Source organism: Callionymus lyra, chromosome 12 (assembly GCF_982586985.1).
Source record: "Callionymus lyra chromosome 12, fCalLyr1.hap1.1, whole genome shotgun sequence".
Taxonomy (NCBI): Eukaryota; Metazoa; Chordata; class Actinopteri; order Syngnathiformes; family Callionymidae; genus Callionymus; species Callionymus lyra.
The window spans coordinates 12,770,313-12,795,111 of NC_141829.1; the positions used below are offsets into that span (position 1 = coordinate 12,770,313).

The 24,799-nt window shown below is 37.5% G+C and overlaps 1 protein-coding gene across 1 annotated transcript; it reads left to right on the top strand.

Moving 5' to 3' along the window:
• The first annotated feature begins 807 nt into the window (after positions 1-807).
• On the top strand, positions 808-24,451 carry uxs1 (UDP-glucuronate decarboxylase 1). Its single transcript, XM_087804098.1, has 15 exons — positions 808-1,492; positions 3,515-3,542; positions 4,297-4,345; positions 6,842-6,885; positions 6,969-7,029; positions 9,885-10,065; positions 12,287-12,391; positions 12,469-12,528; positions 13,985-14,106; positions 17,952-18,071; positions 18,170-18,213; positions 21,639-21,699; positions 21,757-21,814; positions 22,894-22,997; positions 23,975-24,451. The coding sequence occupies exons 1-15, from the start codon at positions 1,402-1,404 to the stop codon at positions 24,104-24,106; spliced, it is 1,260 nt and encodes a 419-aa protein (XP_087660224.1). The 5' UTR covers positions 808-1,401; the 3' UTR covers positions 24,107-24,451.
• The last annotated feature ends 348 nt before the right edge of the window (positions 24,452-24,799 follow it).

Consider the following 24,799-nt stretch of genomic DNA (forward strand, 5'->3'; position numbering starts at 1 on the left):
CTCCTCATTGTAAATGCTTAATGTTTGGTCATTGCTGTTGATTTACTTTGTGGATAAGTAAGGTAATGTAAGGTAGAACTTTATTGATCCCTCAGGAGGTCTTCTTCGGGAAATTGTTTTTTTCCAATAGCCACAGCAAATACAGCAATTTTTCATAAAAAAATAAATCAAAATAAAATAAGAACAAGAACAAAGAGAAAGAACAAGATGATTTGTGACCCTGGTCTAGCAAAGCGCTATACAAATAAGAATTACTTACTTACTTACTTACTTACAATCTAAATCTAAAGATAAAGATAAAGAACATAGAATAAAGAAAGATAAAAAAAAGACAAACATTACAAAGACTAACATAGAACAGAACATCATGATACTTTTACTCCACTCCTGCCCCCAGAATTGTACAATTTAATAGCCCGAGGAATGAATGAGTCCTTGATTACCTTGTTTATGTTTTATTTGTTCTTATTTATGGATGCTTGTCTTGGTCCTGTTGCTTATTTAGTCTGCTATTTAATTTAATTATTTTATTTTGTACAGCCACCAATAAAAAACATATTATCTTGTGTTTACAACACTGGCAATAAAAGTTTCAGATTCCGATTCTTATCATATTATTTTTTCGTTTTTTCGCATATCCGTTAATATATATTCCTAATTTATTTTCTACGTATTTTATTTGTAATCCCTTTTTTTTCATCTTGAGTTTCAATTATCTCCAAAACAACACCGATCATTCAAGTGTCTGATCTCGCTTCCTGCTGTGAAACGCAGGCCGCTTAATCGACCACAGATAAATCGATCGATCGACTGACAAGCCCTGGAACAGGATCGAGCGAACTTAAACTCCCGACATGTTTCGTGTCTCTTCCTCCTTGATATGACCACATATCACCCACACACGTGATGGTGTATCTGCGCGACATGACAGCCGTCTTCATGAGTCTCGGTGCCGCTCGTGGACGAGAGGAGAAGATCCGTTTCCAGCCGGAGCGGCTACATTTAAGCTAAAGCTAACGAAACTAGTTTCAATTTTTTCCTCATTTTTTTATCCAATGACAGTCTTGGTCGACACGTATTATTTGTCCGCGTTCGTCAGAAACGACTCTCCGTTGTAGATAAAGTCTAAATTTTTCGATTAAATGGCGTTTATTTGTGGGTTTAGCAGCGCGTCGGTAACACAGAGCGCGTCTGTTTGTTAGCCACGTAAACTGCCCTGGACGCTGTTGACGTAGCAGCTAGCAGCAGCTAGCTCGTCTCAGCCGCTAGCAGAGTTTCTTTTTTTTAAAACGATGCGTCTTCACACAACAAAGGCGGTAAAGTAGCGCTTTATTCCGGGTTGGAAAATATGCTTTAAGGGGGACATGGTGGTGGTCGTTGGTTCCGTGTTGCTGTGAGCGGATGATGAAGCGGATCCTCTGGTTGATGTCAGGTTTCAACAGAAGAATCATGAAGCTTCTCTTTGCCGTCGCCCTGATCGCCTACATCGCCTGTAAGTATATATATTTATATATATATATCTAGAATAACAAGTACACAGCACGAAGAACAAGTGCCAAATACTAGTTAATAACGACAACTTTATTGTGGACATGCACGTCATAGATCCATTCTAATAATAAGATGAAACTAACCTGGTCATGGAACTCGTTTTATATTCAGGATTATTTTTTAAACTGTTGTTTATAATCGAAAATGAAGACATATAACTTAACTACTAGCTCAATTGACAATGAAGGAAATTAAAACAACAACATTGTATGAATGTCTCTATCTGTACTTTTTTTAAACTTTTTTTTTTGCTTCCTTGGTCAACATCCAGGAACTTCATACTATAAGTTTTAACCTTTAAAATCATATATATATATATCCTCATTTTTAAATATCACTTAATATTAAAGGGTAAATGTTTCTTTCAGTTCTTTATGTCATCCTTTAGTGGGCATTGTATGACTTTTGATAGTTTTATAATTTAGAGCTCTCAGTGTGTGCATTTACGCTGTTTTTTTATTTTATAATCTGTATTTTAAAATTGTAACTTAATGTTAATTAATTAAGAAAATGAATACATTTAATTTATAAATCAGTTCTTAATGTAATCATAGTTGGCGAGTAAGTACGTTACATTGGCATTTGATAATGACAAACTTTAACTTCTTTTAGAATATTGTTCCTAGAGAAATGGACCTGCATATCATACATATATTATAACATAAGATAAAATTAGCCAAGGGAACTAGTCTTATTATTATTATTATTACTTATAAACTTTTTTTTTAAAGGTTTTAAAAAAAACAAAAAACATTTTGCTTCCTTGTTTGGTTAAAATCATTTTATAGTCTAGGAAGCCCTAAAATTGTATTGCTCATGCCCCAGTTTCACTATCAAACTTTTATCAAAGTACAGATAAAAAACTCACTCATACAGGGTTTTTATTTCCTGCATTGTCAGTTAGTAGGTCAGTATGTCATCTTGATAACAAGGACACATTTATACATCAAAATAAATGCCCAACCTTTGCCAATGATTTGTAAACTATTCGAACCTCTCATGCAAAACACATTTATTAAAGTTATTTAGAATAAACTTTTTAACCTTTTAAGCTCAGAATTGTTCCTGGAAAAAAAAGTAATGAACTATAGGTGGATGTTTATTGTATGGAGTATTTTGGGAAGTTTCTTCTTCACAATTCATTGTTTTCACTCGGCTTAGATTTCTGTCCTAAGTCTGAGGGGTCAAATGATCAAGTGAACTAGTTAAACCTGTAATGTAAGTGATAATAGCCTGAAAACGTGGGTCAGAATATGAACTGTTTCTTGAATTCTTGTACTTTTCAAGCTACACTTCAAGCCAAGTTTGTTTCTCATTTCTTAAGCCAACCTCAATTATTCAAGACTCAGCAGTTGTGAGGTTATTTGCAATTCTACTCCATATTATTTGGTGTTTAATAAAAATGAAAATGATCACTTTTAAATTTAAATAAAGCGAGAATTTAGAGCGAGTGTTTAAATCTTAATTTGTAGGAGGACAAACACATTTTCTTAAACAGGGACGTGATTGTTTTGTCCAAGCATCTTGAGAACAACAGATGATTATGACAAACATTCCTGCCATTTTGATAAAAAACTGGACAACCTCTAGTTTCCATTTACAGACATTGAATCATTGATCATCCTGAAACAATCCTTATCACTGAACAACCTAATGGCGGGCGTCATAGCTCAGATGGTACAGTGGTTGACACATGGTCTGAGAGGTTGCGGGTTCAATCCCTGTTCCAGACAAGATTTTGTCGTTGTGTCCCTGAGCAAGACACTTTACCCTGATTGCTCCTGATGGTTGAGCTTGCGCGCTGCGTCACAGCCTACTCCCATCAGTGTGTGAATACATATCTTGGTGTAAAGTGCTGAATAAGGCTAGAAAGCGCTATATAAGTGAGAGCCATTTAAAAGTTTAATTTTTTGCAACTTTTAATTTGTGAAATCAATCTAATGACATTGTAATTTTTCTACAGCTGTTTGGGGAACGTACACGAACATGAGGTAAATAACAGTTATTTTTTATTTTTATTGAGTAGATACTTGCTTTTGATCTAAGATGTAATTTTGTTTTACAAGCCTTCTTACTACTAGAGTGCATTGATATTATCATTATGACTTGAAAACTATCAATTCTTTTCAGAAGTTTTTTTTCTGGTGTTTTCTTTGTTCATCTTGCTGATTTATATTTGATCAATCTAATGAACAATTAGCTCGACGACACATCACTCGCTTGAACAACACACACGCAGTTGGTGTGAGGAAGAAACAGAACTCGTGCTTCAGTTCTTTCTCCACCACAGAAACCTTTTAAAAGATTGATAGATCTTGTTGGCAAGTGTAATCCTTTGGACCTTGTCACATTATCATAATATTCTGAAAGATTTATTTATACATTTTTGAGTTGTTTTTCTGTAAGACGAGCAGATATAAGCAGAAGCTCACTTACCTCTTGACTCTTTCTATTCTTTTTTCTATTGCTTTTATGTAAAGTGAACAAATGTACAGTACAGTACTTTGTTTTAAACTTGGTTGCAAGTTATTATTAATAAATGGGTATATTATCATTCTTTAGTCAAAATATGACTGCTGTCAGCTAGCTTCTTCTTAGAAGTAGAAATCAATAATAAAGTCCTTGCAGATGTGTGTTGATGGTGATGTTTTTTTTTCCATCTATTAATGACGGTTCAAGTCTAGAGCTTGTGGTTATTGATGAAATCATCTCATCTATGTCCTCCTGTTTGTCCTTGTCTCATAGATCAATACAAGAACACGGAGAGATGAAGATTGAGCAGAGAATTGATGACGTGAGTAGATTCTTCTGTCTGATTTCACACAAGCTACCCTGGTTCACTTTATAGTCGCATAAAGAATCTTAGCTCTTGAAAGCTCTTTTGTACAAGTATCAATCTTACGTTTTTGAGGAGCCACCTCCGCTTATTATATAAAAAAATGTTTTAAGCTTCACATGTTGAATTTATTTGTCGCCAAGAATTTTCATCAGTGACTGCGAAAGAACCTGAACAACAGTCCAATTACAGTGGACAGTAGAAGTATTTGGTACCGCTGGTTTTGCAGGTTTTCCCACTTGCAAAGCAGGAACTGCATGAGACGGAATTTAAAAATCCAGACAATCACAGGGTTTTTTTAAAACAACATTTGCATTTTACTGCATGACATAAATATTTTACGCAACATAAAAAAACACCTCAGTCCTATCGTAGATCTTGGAGTTATTTGCAAAAATGTATGTTTATTTAACCGTTGAGAAAAGAGCCCAGTTTTCTTCTTCTCGCCCAAAGAGACACACTTAAAAACATCCCATTTACCTGAGCGTTTCCTGTCTGTGTAGCATGTTAGCCTTTAAGCTTCTGCTACAGCAAGCTTAAATTCATTATTAATAACCACTAGATATTAGGAAAAATAAATTGGGTTGGGATCACGACCTTTATATGGACATACGTTTCTGCCTGTGAGTCCAAATAGACCATGACTACCCGGATAATAACCCAAACCTAGTCGACATGAGGGGGGAATAGAAAACAAATTTGAATTTTGGATGTACTATAACTTTAAAATGTTTAATAATTGGCTCATAAATTAAAACAAAATGTGATTCGTGGGCTTTGGACTTTTAAATCTGCAGTTTCATCCGGACATTAGTGGCTACGTGAAAACACTACACCAGTAAACATGTCAATAAAGGCAATTTAATGTTTTTGTTTGTTAGCGATAAGCACGACAATGATCTCCCTAGCTTTTTATTCCAGCTAATTAAAAAAATAATGAACTCTTCCCACCAAAATATGTTTGATAAACACTTTAATTTACTGTCAAGTGCTTTACCGATCAATGTTGGACACTTGTCAAAACAAGACATTTTATTACAAATTGTGACGGTGTGCGTCGTCTTTAACAATTCTTCTGGCCAAAAATAAAAGCCTGATCTGTGGTATATAAAGTCCTTTGACAAGCCCGTTGAATTAAACTTAATTACTCTTCCTTGTTCATCGGAGGCCTTTCTCTGCCGGCGAAGCATCGGATATTTAATGAAACAGTAATGAACACATACATTCAGTCATGACCTCGGCACCTTGAAAGTTCACCCCCAGTCTATATGATCATTAATATTAAAAATCACATTAGATGAAATGAGCTCCTCAATCTGTTCCCTCTAGTCACGTCCATGCACCTCACGTCCCACATGGAAAAAGAATTCTTTTATTCTTTCAACATGGATGAAGAACAAATTGTATGAAATGCATGATGCTGTGAATAAAACATTTTTTGTCAGTACATGTGATCTACTATTCATCCACTCCACTTCCCACCGGACGCTTTATTCAAATCCGTGTCTGTTAATATTCAACCAGGCTTGATGAGCTCCTCGTGTTATTATAGCCGAACGTGGAAGTTTGTGTTTTTCTGGTTTATGTTCATGTTCCATACGTCCATTTAGAAGGACACTCGCACTTAAACGACTGCTGCAGTCCATAAAAAGAAAGGTACATTGTGAAAATGCACCATTTTATGACACTTCTAAAAGCTACCAAGTGGAGTGGAGAATGATTGTTGTACACTGCGAATGTTCTGGAGTTATTATTATTATTTTATTTTTGTTCTAAACTCATGAAATTTTTTCCCTCTTGTATAAAAAGATCTGGTTTGGTTAATTATCTTATAATCTGAATTTTAAAATCGTCTCTTGATATTAATTAAAACATTTTTATCATCTAATATTTAAGGGTAAATGATTATTTTCCCCTTTCTTCAGGTTATGATTTGATGGCCATTGTAAGACTTCTGATGGTTTTATAATTTAGAGCTCTTAGTTTGTGGAAGTATGATTTAGGAATGCTTTAAAAAATAGTAAAATCCAGTTAAATTGGGCAACTAAGGGTATTTGATGTTGATCAAGTACGATACTTGGGCAAAGTGCTTGTGAAGGAGAAGTTTCTGTAGTGAGAATATAAATCACCTGCTTGAGAGTCCTTAAAGCACCTTTAAATATCCCCGGTGGGGGTCCGTAACATTCCGTCTCCTCTCATGTCTCCCATTCTCCATATTTAACGATTTCAAAGATTTTCTCATGGGATACATTTTCAGGATGTTTCCATTATGTTTAAATTAAAAAAATAAATAATGAATGATGTACAAACGTTTTCTAATCTTTCGTTGGTTGAAAAACGGCTCTTATCAGAGCACAGATTTAAAAAATAGTCAATATTAAAAAATGCTTTTGGACCAATTTTTAATCTTTTGTGAATGTTAAGGCCTAATTATTTGCATGTCTTTGATTTCAGGCTGTGGCGCCACTCAGAGAAAAGATTCGTGACTTGGAACAGAGGTGTGTGATATTTATATTTCTGGTAAAATAATTGATTCACGCTTTTTGTAAGAGTTTTTTTTGTCTTTCTTTCTCTGAATTAGCTTCTCTCAAAAATACCCGCCCGTAAAGTTCTTATCCGAAAAGGACCGAAAGAGAATATTGGTGAGTAATGTTTTTTTTGGTAAAAAATGTACAACATGTGCGAGCCAAAGAAAATGGCATAAGTGGCCAAAAGTCACGGTCGAACAAACGGCATAATTGCCAAACTTTCTGAAGCAGTTCGGGAATATGTCCTCAGATGTTATTTTAATTATTGGAGGCTCCAAATATCTCGATTATCCCTGTGTTTGTCTTATTAAACACTCACCAAGCAAATTCCTTACCTTCAGCATAATTTTTAATTATGGAAGCCTTTTCAATTGTTGATATTGATATGTTTCTTATCTTATATTAAACGTTAGCATCTTTATAGGTCACAATAACAAAATGAACTTGGATCCACTTTGATTCAAGCAAACATAAAATAAAACTGAGCTTTGAGTTTGACTCATTGAACTGTGGAATCACTGTCTTGTTTAGTTTTTTCCAACACGGTCACACATTCAAATTTTGTAAAGAGTTTGTAAGATTGGCATTGGAAGCAAAACACAAAAAGTAGATCCATTAAAACCGTCTTGGTTTTGTTCATGTATTCAGTCAATGCTTTCGATTCCATTCAATATGGAGCATAGTTAGTTTCTTTACAATCAAGAGGTTCTGCAGAATCTTGTTGCGGCTTCATGATTACTCCAGCCGGGTTCAACCTACAAGCCTGGACGGTGTACAGTGGATTCATTCAGTGAGCTGGTGTTGATGGAGGAAATGACTACAGTAACCTTTTTATTGGCTTCATGTTTAAATCGTACTCTTTAAATCAGTGGAGTCGAACTCAATCATGCAAGGTGAAAACATCTGAGTTGTGATCCGAAGAATTTGTATATCTTTTTTTTTTTTAACTAAAAGAAAGTAGAACTACAACAATTATCGTGAGTTGAAGATATTGAGTCGTGAGCCGAAGATATCGAGTCGTGAGCCGAAGATATCGAGTCGTGAGCCGAAGATATCGAGTCGTGAGCCGAAGATATCGAGTCGTGAGCTGAAGATATCGAGTCGTGAGATGAAGATATCGTATTGTGAGCTGAAGATATCGTGTCGTGAGCTGAAGATATCGTGTCGTGAGCTGAAGATATTGTGTCGTGAGCTGAAGATATCGAGTCGTGAGCTGAAGATATCGAGTCGTGAGCTGAAGATATCGAGTCGTGAGCTGAAGATATCGAGTCGTGAGCTGAAGATATCGTATTGTGAGCTGAAGATATCGAGTCGTGAACTGAAGATATCGAGTCGTGAACTGAAGGTATCGTATTGTGAGCTGAAGATATCGTATTGTGAGCTGAAGATATCGTATTGTGAGCTGAAGATATCGTGTCGTGAGCTGAAGATATCGTGTCGTGAGCTGAAGATATCGAGTCGTGAGCTGAAGATATCGTATTGTGAGCTGAAGATATCGTATCGTGAGCTGAAGATATCGTGTCGTGAGCTGAAGATATCGAGTCGTGAGCTGAAGATATCGAGTCGTGAGCTGAAGATATCGAGTCGTGAGCTGAAGATATCGAGTCGTGAGCTGAAGATATCGAGTCGTGAGCTGAAGATATCGAGTCGTGAGCTGAAGATATCGAGTCGTGAGCTGAAGATATCGAGTCGTGAACTGAAGATATCGAGTCGTGAACTGAAGATATCGTATTGTGAGCTGAAGATATCGTATTGTGAGCTGAAGATATCGTATTGTGAGCTGAAGATATCGTATTGTGAGCTGAAGATATCGTGTCGTGAGCTGAAGATATCGTGTCGTGAGCTGAAGATATCGTGTCGTGAGCTGAAGATATCGTGTCGTGAGCTGAAGATATCGAGTCGTGAGCTGAAGATATCGTATTGTGAGCTGAAGATATCGTGTCGTGAGCTGAAGATATCGTGTCGTGAACTGAAGATATCGTGTCGTGAGCTGAAGATATCGTGTCGTGAGCTGAAGATATCGTATTGTGAGCTGAAGATATCGTATTGTGAGCTGAAGATATCGTATTGTGAGCTGAAGATATCGTATTGTGAGCTGAAGATATCGTGTCGTGAGCTGAAGGTATCGTGTCGTGAGCTGAAGATATCGTGTCGTGAGCTGAAGATATCGTGTCGTGAGCTGAAGATATCGTGTCGTGAGCTGAAGATATCGAGTCGTGAGCTGAAGATATCGAGTCGTGAGCTGAAGATATCGAGTCGTGAGCTGAAGGTATCGTCTCGTGAGCTGAAGGTATCGTCTCGTGAGCTGAAGGTATCGTGTCGTGAGCTGAAGATATCGAGTCGTGAGCTGAAGGTATCGTCTCGTGAGCTGAAGGTATCGTCTCGTGAGCTGAAGGTATCGCGTCGTGAGGGGAAGATATCGCGTCGTGAGGGGAAGATATCGCGTCGTAAATTGTGTGTGTCGTATCAAATTGTAATGCGAGACTTGTGTATAACAGTAATTTGAAGTCTAATTATTGTTGACATCCAGTATCTCTGCGTTTCCATAGCAACATGAGCTTTAATTCTCTAATCTAAGAGGACCATCCAGTGGTCAACATAAAATGTCTTGGCAGGCCAGACTCGAGGACTGGATGTTACAACAATAATTTATATAAAAAACATTCAATAGAAGCTTGTGGAACGTTTCCTACATGCAAACCATCTTCAGAAGAGACGGAAACATTTTTTCCGTGGAAGCGTGTGGATACAATCAGCCATCTATTGCCAGAAGTCCCATTATTGACCGAGGAGAAAGTATGCTCTTTACACAAGAGAAGAAAAAAGAGAAACCATCTTGCTGCACACGCTGATACAAAATCTATTTTCTATCCTGAGTGCTTATGGAATAAAGGCCTGATGGACAGGAAGGAAGTTATTAATGAAATGCTTTCTTACTTACTTTCATATATATTTTCCCTCCTCCATAGATTACAGGTGGAGCTGGATTTGTTGGCTCCCACCTGACTGATAAACTGATGATGGATGGCCACGAGGTGACTGTGGTTGACAACTTCTTCACCGGGAGGAAGAGGAACGTGGAGCACTGGATTGGCCATGAAAACTTTGAGCTCATCAATCATGATGTGGTGGAGCCGCTTTATATTGAAGGTGAGACGGACTAGATTATTTCTTTTTCATACTTTTCTGATAAATGCGATGGACATTTATTATCTCCAATTACCGTCTTTACCGTCACGCAGAGGCGCTTTATAACCACTTGAGGGTTTTATCTCAATTCAAACCCCTTTGACCTATTGCTTCCATCAGTTGGACAACATAATATTTATTCTTGTAGACCTACTTCAAATGTACTGATCATAGCCAACATAGTGGATCGATCACAGAACTTAATTAACTGTTTTTTTTGTTTTTTTTTCATATAATTCTTCGTAAAAATTCTATTTTTTTTCCCGTAACAACCTGAACAAAACTCCACTTGAGGACATCATTAATCTATCGACCTAAATCAATTATAATGATTACATTCCTTTTAATCGTGTCCGAAATACCAGGAATGCATTCCTGAGCTTGCTGTGTGTAAATGTTAAACCAACCAAACAAAATCTTTTCTTTTTTTGCAAACAATTGCACATACTCACTGAAACCAAATATGTACAATCTCACGGGGCGGCTTGAAAACACACACAAACGCACCTGCTGACAGACTCTCAAATATTGACCATAATCTGTAAATAAACACTGGATTATTATTGTGAGGCAGTTGTTACCCAAATGCATTTTGACGAAATGTTTGCACTGAATTTCTTCAGCAATCTTATCTGTGAAGTCACAGGCAAACAAGAGACGCACAAGACGTCGGAGCAATTTTAAAAATAAATACAGTGGATGGGTCGACACGTAAACGCCTCCTCGCTCCCCATTCCAGTCGTCACTGTCTCAGCGCTGATGCTGATTATGTCACCGTTGCCGGTCCGCACATCCACTCACGTCTAAGTACTTGTTAATGATGAAATGTTATTAGAAGTAAAAAGGGTTGCTGCAGTGCGATGGATGCGTCTGCGGCTCTTCAGTCGGTATTGCCGGTGACTCATCTATAGAAAGGTTATTTTCATCTCGGCGAGAGATACTTTGACAGGCAACAGGTCAATGCAGAAGAAAGGATGACACCCAGAAGGTATAGCCGGCGTCATGCATCATTGAATAATATTATTCCGTTGAACAAAGGGGGCTTGCTTGTTTCTCCGCGGGCGTCGCCAGAGCAGTTAAAGCATGACTGGAGGCGTCTTCAAGGAAGGGACGTAGCAGAGCTTATAGCTTTATCAAAAGGAAATATTGAAGTGGAATCTTGGATGTTCTGGTTTAAAGACGTTTCCTTTAGAAAAGACACTAAAGTCAATTTTATCTTCTGCTCTAAAGGACAGAAATATTTCAGTATTCCGTCTAAGATGTCTTTCTCTTGTTGACAGACTTTGCTATTATATAATCATTCATTTTAAACCGTTGTCAATCATGCATTTTGTTGATTATTCTATTTAATATCGTAAAGTGACCATAGATGCAGAACTCTGCAGCGAGAATTCTGACCAGCTCTAGTAGAAGAACTCTCATTTCTCCGGTCCCTCCTTCGTTAAATTGGGTCAACATTGTCTACGATGGTCTGAGACGTCTCAGATTGTCCCTTAGCCTATCCCTTAGCTTCCTCCCGGCTTTACATCCACGATAGTGGCGCAGAAGTACCGTAGGGATATTATGATGATCTCCAGCCTTTGACACCAGATCCTTTCTTGAGTAAAAAAAAGACGATTCTCTCCATGTTTAAAAGTATCCTTTGAACAAATAATTAATTCAAAGCAGAACGTTAATGATCGCTGCTGTGATTTCAAATGATGCAGAGAGTGAAAATGTCCTTAATGATGATGGGAATAGGATGATTTTCCAAACTATGTGTTTAATTATTTAAGATTTAAGACTACGACAACTTCTCTTGAGAAAAGAGCCATTTTCCATTTCCCTGTTTCAGAACCAGATGATATTGTAGCTTCATAATCTTTGTTTTCTTGACTATTACCAAATATCAAATTAAACTTTAGTGTCCTTGAAGTTTCAACATTTTGTGACAAACTGTGGGACATCAATTCAGGAAAAAAAAACATTCAAAAGTAAGAAAAGGTCTTTCAGAGCTTTCTCTGCAAAACACCAGCTGTTTGATATTTAATGGAATTATTTTGGTCGTTTCTATGAAACATTAAAGAGAAAAATGAGCAGCTCCACATTTGTTTCTCTTCTGTCGCAATCGTTTCTCCACCAAATGCTTAAGCGCACAACAAATGTCTCTCGAGGTGATTTATTTCCTGTTTACTTCTTGCAGTGGACCAAATCTATCACCTGGCCTCGCCCGCGTCTCCCCCCAACTACATGTACAACCCCATCAAGACCCTGAAGACCAACACCATCGGCACACTCAACATGCTGGGTCCGTTCGCCTTCGTATTTTTTATTTCTGTATCTTTGAAATATCTTTACCTACCATCCTAAAATATTGTTTTGTAGGTCTGGCCAAACGCGTGGGAGCTAGACTTCTCCTAGCGTCGACCTCAGAGGTCTATGGAGGTACAGTTTTATCTTCTGTAATGTGTTATTTAAGATGTAAGAAAAGTGCTTTTGAAACTTTCCACCTCAAAAACTTCTCTGTCAGGAGGTCAGAGAGACGAGCTTGAATGTTGATCTCACTGAGGAGTAAATAAAGAAGCGGATGAAAGGTTTTTCCACTGTATATTCAAGTTGGCCAAAATAAGTGCTTTTGCTTTATTATATTTGCTATTTTTTTTAATCATTTTTTTCCATTTCATCAGTTACTAGTTAAAAATGTATGTTTTTATCCTTATTTACTCTTTACAATCGTAGAATTTTCAACTACAATCACAAACGTTTGTAGTCAATTTTTAAACAATCAGACAACATTTTTTTTTTAATTTGATATACACGATACATGTACGATTAATTATAGTCAACCAAGTTATAACCAGTTTTTCGCACAGATTTCACTTTAATCTAACATGAATAAAAAATCAGCAATTTTCAGCTCCATTTTATTAAATTGAAAAGGACCTGAAAAGAAAAGTTCTTATTATTTCTGTCCCTTTTCATACTTTTCTGAACACATTATTGACTTCAAACTTTATGTTCTTTTCTTCATAATGTTACATAATTCTGTCTTCTCATCGTTTATGCTGGGATGAGAACAAATGTGTATCTGAGATGTGTTCCAAGTGAAGTCATGAGTCAACTTTGTTGACGATGTGGAACGAGTCGGATGTGTATGGAAGTATATTGGTGTCATCAGAGTATTGAATGGTTGATTTTACATTTAGAATGTTATTAATTTTATTTTAAAGCATTGAATAATTTATTTAATTAAATAGTTTGTATATTGAAATGTTGATAAATATTAAATATTTTAAAATTGAATTTGATATCCTTATTGAGATCATTTTTAATTATTTTTATTTCAATTTATTTTTTAATTCGTTACCTTTGACAATATACTTTGTTGTCACAATTATATGTATTATTATTTAACTTATTTATATTGTATTTAAAAGGCTACAAATAAAAAAATGAGTGAATTAAGATTTTTTTTAATTATCGGAATTAGAATATCAAACTATGTAAATAAAACATTTATGCCTAGTGACACTGTTGTACTATCTTTTATATATTGAATTTAAAAGGCTTCAAATGATACTCTTAATATAGAATTTATTGAATTAAATTAGAAAATATAAATAAATAAATGCATAAAAAAAGCAACAGAATGTTTCAACATGAGAAATGTTAAGTGAATCCATTGAATATCGTGACGACACCGACATACTTCCAACGAGGTGCAGCGCGTGTTCAAGTATCTAAAGATGTGTTGAAGACAAATGTGCTGATGTTGGTGCAAAGTGAACATCAAGGGAAGTTCTTCCAGCTCAGAAACTCAAACCAGCTTTGAACCTCTTATCTAAAGAGGTGCTTTTGATCGATGTATAAATGAATAGTCATGATTTTTTTCTTTTTCTAGATCCAGAGGTTCACCCTCAAAACGAAGAGTATTGGGGTCACGTGAACCCCATCGGCCCGCGGGCGTGCTACGACGAGGGCAAACGCGTAGCCGAGACCATGTGTTACGCCTACATGAAGCAGGTGACCTTGACTTTAGAACATTTTTTAATCGTTTACACACTAGCTTATAATATATTGGTGGTGTATATTCTATTGTGTTTGAGGTAATTGTTTTAAAATAATAATGTATAGACAAGAAACCAATTTTCCTTCAGTCAAAGCAATGACATTACAGCTTAGAGAAGCTAATGAGAGATTTCTTATTTTCACCACTATGCTACAATGGTTAGCTTCCTTTTATACTTCTTAATCTGAGGAGCTCCTCGCTCAGCAAAGCTGACCATTAGCCAGGATGTCTGCGGGGTCGGTAGTTCATTCACTGCATGGCTGCGTCGTCCCAGTTTTCCTGACAATGGTAAGAATGTTCCATTCATGGCGGAAACACATTCTCTGTGGATTATGTCGCTGAATGTGACCGAAACCTCGCGCCGCTTCCTGATCAGACCAGCAGCTATGATTATGTTCCCACACATGTGTCACAGTAACGGAAGGTTTTCCTCCCCGATTGTCCGAGGGAACACTAATTGTTCCGAGCGGCTGGTTCGCAACATTCATGGAGACATTCTCCTGAGAGTGGAATGTGCGTTTGAATGAAGCTTCAGTTTTATACTTTACGGTTTAAGGTTTTTAACTGATTAGATTATTGAAAAAGTGATTTCGTTTTTTTTAAAAGATCGATTTCTTTGAGATTACTTCTGTCCCTCGATGAGTCCTCTTCAGGAACTCTCTCTGGTATGAGGAAGACACAGGAGTGATTATAAGAACTTTAGTGATTTAAGAAAAAGTCTGGTTAAAAAGCGTGATTATGGACCCAGAACGAATCAGAATTTTAACACAATTGATTCAATTTGCAATTTGCAAACCTGGTTAATGGAAAAATATTTCAAATGATCATGAGTATTGGAATATTTTCCAAATGATGAACGGAAATGGTAAAACAATTACGAGTGGGATTGTTTTTTTGTTATTATTCTTTTACAAATTATGATTCAAACATTTTCCAAATTATTATTTTTTTTTTAAATCAACTCTAGAATGTTATCATTTGCCAAATGGTGAGTAGAATTTGGGGGGAAATCTAATTTATGATGGGCAGGAACGTTTTCTTAATTATGATGAATTTTTTTCTTTTCAAATTTTGATTAAAATGTAATCATTTTCCAAATGACTAGATGACAGATGCTGAGAATTGTCAAATACCAAATAATGATGAATGTTATTTTTCGGAATTATGATTAGAATAGGTTATATTTTTTAAAATGATGATTCGAATGAGATAATATAACACAATATCAATCTTGTTAGCAGGTCACATTCTTGCAAAATGGCTGATATTATATATAGCATGGATGTTCAAACTCCCATATTGCAACTTGAATCTATTATTGGACAGTTGGGCAGGATCTGCGTCCCTCAGCTTATCACATGAATTACACAGCCCTTGTCCACGACTCGAGAGCTGCTGGCTCCATCTGAAGATTGTCTTTTTTTTTCTGAAAGTTCTCTTGAGTTGAGCTGATCTCAACTACAGCAAAACGCAAGTCATTTTAGTAGGTAAATCAAGTTAAAACGAAAATCCACACATTGTTTATAGGTGCAGGTAATTGTGAATATGCTGCTTGGGGGAGGTCTGCGCGCGTGGTTTGGAAAGTAAAATGTATTGACGTATTGTAATAAACATGTTATTTTTATAACCCTTCCACACGATAAAATCCAACAATATGATCAATGTTGCTGCCGGAGAGATTTATTGAGACTGTTATGATTTGCTCCCGTTGGGAATTGATTGACGCCAGCCTTTCGCGATAATCTACGTTTCACTCCTCTCTCGCCTTCTTTCTAGACAAGTGATATTTGTTTATCTGACTCGTCCCTTATTTTCCCCCGAACTGTTACTGGGATGTTTTCATTACGCCGCCCGCCCTCACATTCAACTGTCAGTCACGGCGCACAGGAGGACGAGCCTTATCTAAGATACCATCTCCTGCCCAGTCATGAAATGAAAATTCATTAACATTTAGAAAGTCAGGAGTGTTTGGTTTATGCAAGGGGCTGGAAAAAAACGTCACGGCTGCTTTTTGGAAGAATCAAACGGATTCACAAGCTTTATTATTTCTCATTTATTTTTGGAAAATTGTTTTTTATTTCCCTCCTGTCGTCCAGTCTCTGTTGTCATTAATAAACCATGTTGCGTTGATGCCAGAAAACTTAAAAAGCTTTCAGTTGTGAAATTGTTTTTGCATATTTTGAAAAGGTTCTTTTAGTTAATGAGGAAGAAAACTTTTGCCAAAATTATGGGCAGCAACGATTAATTCCGGACATTGTGTGCGGTGTTTTGGGAATACAGTTTAAAATGGAATAAATGCAAAATTGAATTCAATGAACTGAAATGAGTAAAATAAATGCCCCTAAAATAATTTGGGGCGAACAAGACCCATAATTTATTTGTATTTATTTGTTCTGTATTTTTTAATTTATTTGTATTACTTAAAGTGCTTCGAACAGTTACAGAGCTCCAGACAGGACATTTAAAAAAAAATGTAATTTACAAGCCGTTGAACCTAAAACCACAGTGTTGTGTCTCAAATCACGCACTTATCTAAGTGCACTGATTTACAGTGCACTGTTACAGACTTGCACAGTGTGCCAATTTGGACAGGGTAGTACTGTCTCAAATCAAACACTGTTGCTACACACTTGACTGATTCGACATTGCAGTCGTTGGAACTCTATCGCCGACACTTGACAGCACTTGATTGTGTTATTATTGTAGTTGTGTTGTTTTGTGGTCAAATTAGCGTGTACTCAGGATATTTACGTCGGTATCTGCTCCCAAGACGCGACGTCACTGACGCATCTTCCGTTTAGCGGCCGTTAAGGGTGGAAAGTGTCCAACGATCAACACTCATTTTTTTGGCTGCTTAAGTGCGCACTACATTTTCGCACACTGCTCAATGTAGATGCACTTGTGTACTCAAAATATTAAGTGTAGAAGTGCGCCATTTGAGACTCACCCCAACTCTGCATTGTCATTTTTTTTCTTGATTATTATTGAAATATTATTATGATGCAACTATTTATATATATTATACAATAAGAGACACTATTTTTAGGGTTAACTAACCTTTGAAGAATAGGCCAAATTCTTTTTTTTAGACATTTGTATATTCTCACAAAATTGACTACTTTACTAAAGCGACCGTCAGTGTACAGATATTTTTAAATGCATTTTTTTTTATATTTGTGTTTAACTATGTACAGTATTTGTGTCATCGAAGGCATAAATCACATTGTCAGTGGTGGTAGAAGTTCAGCGACGGCTACATTCATCTTTCTGCTCCCACAAGCGTGTATTTCAGATCTTTAGGCAATTAAAAGACATGTTCCGCTGGCCTCTGACTTTGGTTACATTTCTACGAGCAGCCATTGAAGTTGAGACCTTTTCATCATGGTGTCCTCAATGTGTCGCCACGGTTTACTGCGGCGAATGCATTTGTTCGGCCTCCTATTTATTCAGTTTCATGTTCCATATAAAGAAGTGACCAATCTACATAATTCCCATGTTTTTATTCATGTTCCTGGATCACGAGAGATGTTGCTAAGAGGCCACGACGAGGCCAAACTCCTGCCGGTGGATCCAGTGTCTGTCGTTACCTTGCGGTTTGAAGGAGTGGTCGGATCACTCCAGGAAGTCCTCTTCAGATCCTACCTTGAAAGATTGTATAAGAGAGCCAGACGTATGCTAATTATATCCACACCATGAATATTAACATCTGACTGGATCTTACAAATGCGTCACTTTTCTAAATGCAGCCTCTTGTCTATGTCGGTTTATTTTACTTTTTTTTTTAATGACGTCGTTGCAGGAAGGGGTGGAGGTGCGAGTGGCCAGGATCTTCAACACGTTCGGGTCCAGGATGCACATGAACGACGGACGTGTCGTCAGCAACTTCATCCTGCAGGCTCTTCAAGGAGAGCCGCTCACGGTAAGAACTGGTCTTCAACGTTCCCTCGGCTCCTGGACATGACTCCGCATTTTAAACTGTCTTAAACTGTTTAACTAAGCGATCTCTTGTGCTCGCAGGTCTACGGCACCGGGTCCCAGACCAGAGCTTTTCAATACGTCAGGTAGGAACCGTGAGCAGGTCTCGTGTTTGGTCCGTTTTTTTTTTTTTATTAGGGAAAAATCACGATGAGAAAGTGATGTCATTCCAAATAATCGCGAGAATAGGATGGTATCGATAAAGACCAGACAGACATTTCTTTCCTAGATGATGATAAGAATGGTTTTCAAATCATTATGAGAATGGGAACATTTTCCAATTGATTATAAAAATGGGGACAGTTTTTCTAAAGAGAATGGGAACATTCCAAAGTATTATGAAAATACAAAACAGTTTTCCTAAAGAGAATGGGAACATTTTAAAGTATTACAAAAATGGAAACCGTTTTCCTAATGAGAATCGGAACATTTTAAAGTTTTATGAAAATGAAAGTGGTTCTCCTAATGAAAATGGGAACATTTTAAAGTTTTATGAAAATGGGAACCGTTTTCCTAATGAGAATTAGAACATTTAAAGTTTTATGAAAATGAAAATGGTTCTCCTAATGAAAATGGGAACATTTTAAAGTTATATGAAAATGGGAAGAGTTTTCCTAAAGAGAATGTTTCCATTTTCATAAAACTTTGAAATGTTCCAATTCTGATTAGGAAAACTGGGAACATTTAAAGATTTATGAAAATGGGAACAGTATTCCTAAAGAGAATGGGGAACATTTCAAAGTGTTATGAAAATGGGAACAGTTTTCAAATGATGAATCGATGATTCTCTAAATAATAAAAATAGGATAATGGATTTGTAGAACGGGAAACATTTTTTCAAGCGATGACGAGTACAAGTTATTTTTAAATTGAGGATATAAACTTTTCCAAATTCCATAAATGTTGACACACCTGCATTAAACATTAACACGTTGTTGAAGAGCAAGTGGAAAATGCACCGTCAGCAATTCCTCCTTTGATGGGAATTGTTGCTTCAGGTTAACAACTATAGTTTCCACTAAACCATGTCATCCACATCCTCAACTCTTGAGAAATACAGATTCTTTGTCTGGAAATGATAGATTTTTTTTCTCTGGTGTCGCTGATGTCTGGTCACATCATCAGTGTCTGGACATTTATCATTTAATTAAATTTAATGTCTCGCTGCAGATCCAAGATGAAGTTTTAGTTTCTGGACAAAATCAGGAGAAGAATATGATCCAGTCCAAAAATATTAGGTTAGAGGAGACGCTTTGAAGCTGAATACTGTTTATTAAGCATTTGAATGAATTAAATAAAGTGTTTAAAATAAAAATTCGAAATTAGATTTTTAAGAAATTGCAATTAACATTGATATATTCATGCAGTTTTTGTGTTGCAATTACACTACACCGGTAGCAGTCAGTACGTCTTCTACTGCCAAAGGAACAATTAAATCCTGCCATATCCCGGCGATGACTGAGGATGAGAGGATACAGTCGACTCCAGTAGCTTTTAATGCAATTTTTTCTACGTATTTTGTTTTAGTATATATATTTAGTATGTTATAGTTAATAGTTCCTTTACCGTAAAGTGTGTATAAAATAAAATAATTATTATGTTTAATTACAACATGCAAATATTCACAGCATTTTGTTCATTTTTGTGTTGCAATAAAACTTCCGACCGCTAGATGGCAGCAGTCATTTCTCATTCTTCTCAGGTAAAGGAACAATAAAATCCTGCGAGATCCCAGCGGTGACTGAGGACGAGGGGATACAGTCGACTCCAGCGGCTTTTAAAGCTGGTGTTTGAACATATTTTGGTTCCAAAACAAATGAAAGCAGTTATGACTTCGTCAAGAGGTTTTTTTTTTGTTCTAAAACTTTCTCACAGTCTTGATAGTGTATCTTGATTAATCGTGAGACGCCGAACTGAGGGAACATGATATAAAAGCGTAAGTTGCTCCGTCACACGCTCGCCATGTGGACGTCATAACAGTTTTTCCTGCTCTTTGAAGTGTAAAACAGCAGATGTTTGATTCATGGCCTCCGTTCCTTGCCCCGCGGTCTGGAAAAAAAACACTGCGGCATCCTTCCCTTCTTCCCGGTTATCTCCTCGCCCTCGGTCCCATCGTTGGGAATATGTTTTTCCGTGACGCTGATGACGGTGGTCAGGGCGCCCCGTGGAAGCGAAAAAAGGTCAACTCTCGGCATCTCACCTGGGAGGGGGGTCGATACCTGCAGCTGCTGCTCACAGCTTTGACGCGTTTCATTAGCGGCCGCGGTAATCGCAGTAATCATCAGAAGGGCCGAGATTATTGATGGACATTAAGCTTCACGCCACCGGACGGTTCTTTTAAAATAAGCTTCCGTCCTTGAATCAACACTTGTATATGTCAGCCTTGATGCGTCTGCCATGTTGGATTGTGTGGATCATTCCAACAGAACTGTGGAGGGGCTGCAGGTCATGGATATTTCAGCACCTCGGTGTAGTGTGGACGTCCAACGAATAGTCATGATGAGCATAACGATGAGTCGCCGTCAAACCCACTTTACTTTTGGTGCCGATACGAATGAACTCCCACGATGCCTTTCTTCACACTGCACTACTTGGGGACGGCTGATTGGTCGCTACTAGGGGCGTAAGAAAATATCGATATACTTGTTTTACAGTACAGTATTGATGTTCAAACGCACTTGATATATTTATTTTATTTTAATTTGTATATAATTACCAAGCAAATATTCATTGCATTTGTTCATTTTGGTGTTGCAATTAAACTGGTTTGCAGCAGTCATTACTTCCTATGTAGCCAATAACAAAATCCCACAAGACCCCAGACTGGGGACAAGAGGATACAATTAACTCAAGCAGCTTTTAAAGCAGATATTTTTACTTTTTTTTTTTTTTTTTTAAACAAATGTAAGCAGTTATGACTTTGAGAGTCAAGTACTCGACAATACTACAAATATATACTTGTTACTACAGTATCATGATATATCGTATCATGATACGCATCGTATCCCCAGATTCCTACCACTTTGCGCTTGATGGATCTACTGACTCTTTCAAGAAACATCTTAAGACGTTTTTATTTGTTCACGCTTTTCCTTGATTTTCTGGAACTCCTGTTGTTTTATCAGTATTATCTTGCCCTTTAAAGTATATGTTTTGATTGTTTAAGCGCTTTGTGACCCTGGTCTGGAAAAGCGCTATATAAATAAAAATGACTTACTTACTTCCTAGTTGCTACAACACTGCATATAAATTCTACATCCATGTTTCCCTTTTCGAAAGTGATCAACAACTGTGATTTGTTGGCTGGGCGGCAAAGCATTAAGGGAGCTTTTCATGTCACATCATATGCAATTTTGATTTAGGGGTGTTCGTAACGCAACCCTTGTGCGGATTGTATTGTGATATAATAGCCGATAATATGCCGTCATTCTCCATATAACTGACCCTCCTGTGAAGATCTTGACCCTGGTCAGGACTCTGGACTTGACCGCGTGTCCTTGTGTCCCTGCAGCGACCTGGTCAACGGTCTGGTCCTCCTGATGAACAGCAACATCAGCAGCCCCGTCAACCTGGTGAGTCCCTCGTCCGGCTCCGCTCGTGCGTGACCGTAAGCCTGTGCTTGTGTGCAGGGTAACCCGGAGGAACACACCATCCTGGAGTTCGCTCGCCTCATCAAGAGTCTCGTCGGTAAGAAGTCCGTCCCCCCAAACCCCCCACCCTCGTGCTTCCTTATCTGGCAACTCTGCGTCCGCACCTTGGCGCCCGCACCCCCGGCATGTAAATGAAGCAGCCATCGATTTGCATCTCAGGGTCGGCTTATTGATCGTACTGGAAATATTTATTCTGCTGCTGATAAGTCTCGACTCGCACCTGGACCTGCAAGATTGTGTAGCTGATGTCGACACATTGTTACTTTCTCAAGGTTCTATAATTGATGCTTCGACCTGGCTGGTTAAAATCTGTTGCTCCTCTTTAGCCTCATGCTAACTCTCTGTTGCTCCCCTTTAGCCTCATGCTAACTCTCTGTTGCTCCTCTTTAGCCTCATGCTAACTCTCTGTTGCTCCTCTTTAGCCTCATGCTATCTCTCTGTTGCTCCTCTTTAGCCTCATGCTAACTCTCTGTTGCTCCTCTTTAGCCTCATGCTAACTCTCTGTTGCTCCTCTTTAGCCTCATGCTAACTCTCTGTTTCTCCTCTTTAGCCTCATGCTAACTCTCTGTTTCTCCTCTTTAGCCTCATGCTAACTCTCTGTTGCTCCTCTTTAGCCTCATGCTAACTCTCTGTTGCTCCTCTTTAGCCTCATGCTAACTCTCTGTTTCTCCTCTTTAGCCTCATGCTTACTCTCTGTTGCAGTTGATTAGCCTCATGCTAACTCCCTGTTGCTCCTCTTTAGCCTCATGCTAACACCCTGTTGCTCCTCTTTAGCCTCATGCTAACTCTCTGTTGCTCCTTTTTAGCCTCATGCTAACTCTCTGTTGCTCCTGTTAAGCCTCATGCTAACTCTCTGTTGCTCCTGTTTAGCCTGATGCTAACTCTGTTACTCCTGTTTAGCCTCATGCTAACTCTCTGTTGCTCCTGTTTAGCCTCATGCTAACTCTCTGTTGCTCCTGTTTAGCCTCATGCTAACTCTCTGTTGCTCCTGTTTAGCCTCATGCTAGCTCTCTGTTGCTCCTGTTTAGCCTCATGCTAGCTCTCTGTTGCTCCTGTTTAGCCTCATGCTAACTCTCTGTTGCGCCTGATTAGCCTCATGCTAACTCTCTGTTGCAGTGAGTCGCAGTCAGATCCAGTTCCTGCCAGAAGCCCAGGACGACCCGCAGAGGCGACGCCCCGACATCCGTAAAGCGAAGATGCTGCTGGGCTGGGAGCCTGTGGTACGTTTGCTGCTCCAGTGTTGACGTCAAACTGAGCGTCTTTCAAGAATCTAAATTTAACTGTAATCGTGTCAAACACAACTTTTTCTTTTTATCGTCTCTGAAGTTTCTTTCATCAGAAGCAGCTGAAAATAGAAGCAGTTTCTTCAGACGATGAAACTTTGACTTGATTTATTGGAATGTTCTTTTCTTTGAGCATTTAATTATTTTTGGAATAATTGAATTCACTTGTTTCTATATTCATATTTTGATTCAAATACATTATCTAAATGAATATGTTTTAATTCAAAATCAATTTAATTTAAAATGGTGGCACTATTGTTCCAAAATTGAGGGGAAAAGATAACATTTTTTTTTCTACTTTTCTACTTCTAAAGTTTCATTTAATTACATTTTCTTAAATGTCTTTATTTTTTTAATGTATTTTTTTGTTACTTTTTGGGCGATTGTTTCCCCCCCTCATTTTATTTATGTTAAAAAAAACAGAATCAATAAAAATGAAACTATAAACAAAATATCTCCAAACATCAGTTTTTTGAAAGCTGCTTGAGTCGACTGTATCCTCTCGTCCTCAGTCTTTGACCAGATTTCATTGTTCATTTTTCTGCAGAAGCTGTTGTAATGCCTGCTGCCATCTAGCGGCCGGATTTTTAATTGCAACACAAAAAATGAACAACCGCAGTGAATATTTGTATGTTATAATAATAATAATAATTGTTTTATTGTTCAAATAATATTTTATTGTTTACATTGTGGCATATTAACTTTAAAACGACTATGAAAAATATCTATGATCCGAAACCCCGAAAATATATATATATATTTTTTATAAAAAAAGTGCTTTTGAATATATTTATCTAGTGCCGTGAAAGAAATTGCGATATTTAAGTTTATGGTTATTTTCTTTCACCTCATGTTGAACTTTTCAATTCAACTTTATTGAAAGAGCCGTTGACAACAGAGTTCTGTCCCGTCAGGTTCCTCTGGAGGAGGGTTTGAACAAGACCATCCAGTACTTCAGCCGAGAGCTGGAGCACCAGGCCAACAACCAGTACATCCCCAAACCTAAAGCCGCCCGCATGAAGAAAGGCCGACCCCGACACAACTGAGTCCCTTCAAGCACTCGGACCCTGAACTTCTGAGCTCCTGGTCCCAGACTGGACTCGTGCAGCTTCTATTTAAATCCTGAGGATCACAAGACGCTTCTTCGCTTCAGTGTTTTTCGTCTCTTGATAGTTTTGTTGTCGCTGGAATCGTCGGACCGAGTCCTGCTGCCCCCCCATGACACCCCCCTTGACCCCCCTCAAGGCCCCCCCGCCCCCTCGAGGACTGGATGCTACTTTAATAAAGCATTTGACTATTTTTTTAAATCCTCAAAATGAAGAAAGGTTTGTGAATGTAAGACTTTTGAAGCTTTGACAGTGAATTTTTATTAAATTTGTCTACTTTTTATACCTCGTTCCATGTTTGTTGGACGCACAAAGGATTTTCAAAGGATTATTCCTGAAGTCGCTACATCTTCTTTACTGCTGGTTTGTCCAGTTCCAGCTCAAATCGTCATGGTGGACGAACAAATCAAAGTTTCAACATGAAAAAGTTATTTAATGCTTTGATGTGTTTTGTGAAGAATTTAATTATATTGTTGAAGTTTTACTTTTCGTTTGTTGAATATTTGAATTCAATCATTTGTTTATTAAAGGGTAAATGTATTATTTTTGTAATTGAATAAAAAAAAGTTTAATTATTTTCAAAATTAATAATTATTTTTTGCACACAATTTGAATTCCAATGAATAATAAAGA

Coding starts and splice junctions, on each gene's coding strand:
- uxs1 (XM_087804098.1), top strand. CDS start 1,402: ATGATGAAGCGGATCCTCTGGTTGATGTCAGGTTTCAACAGAAGAATC. Junction 1,493..3,514: donor CCTGATCGCCTACATCGCCT/GTAAGTATATAT, acceptor ATTTTTCTACAG/CTGTTTGGGGAACGTACACG. Junction 18,072..18,169: donor TTCAAGGAGAGCCGCTCACG/GTAAGAACTGGT, acceptor TTGTGCTCGCAG/GTCTACGGCACCGGGTCCCA.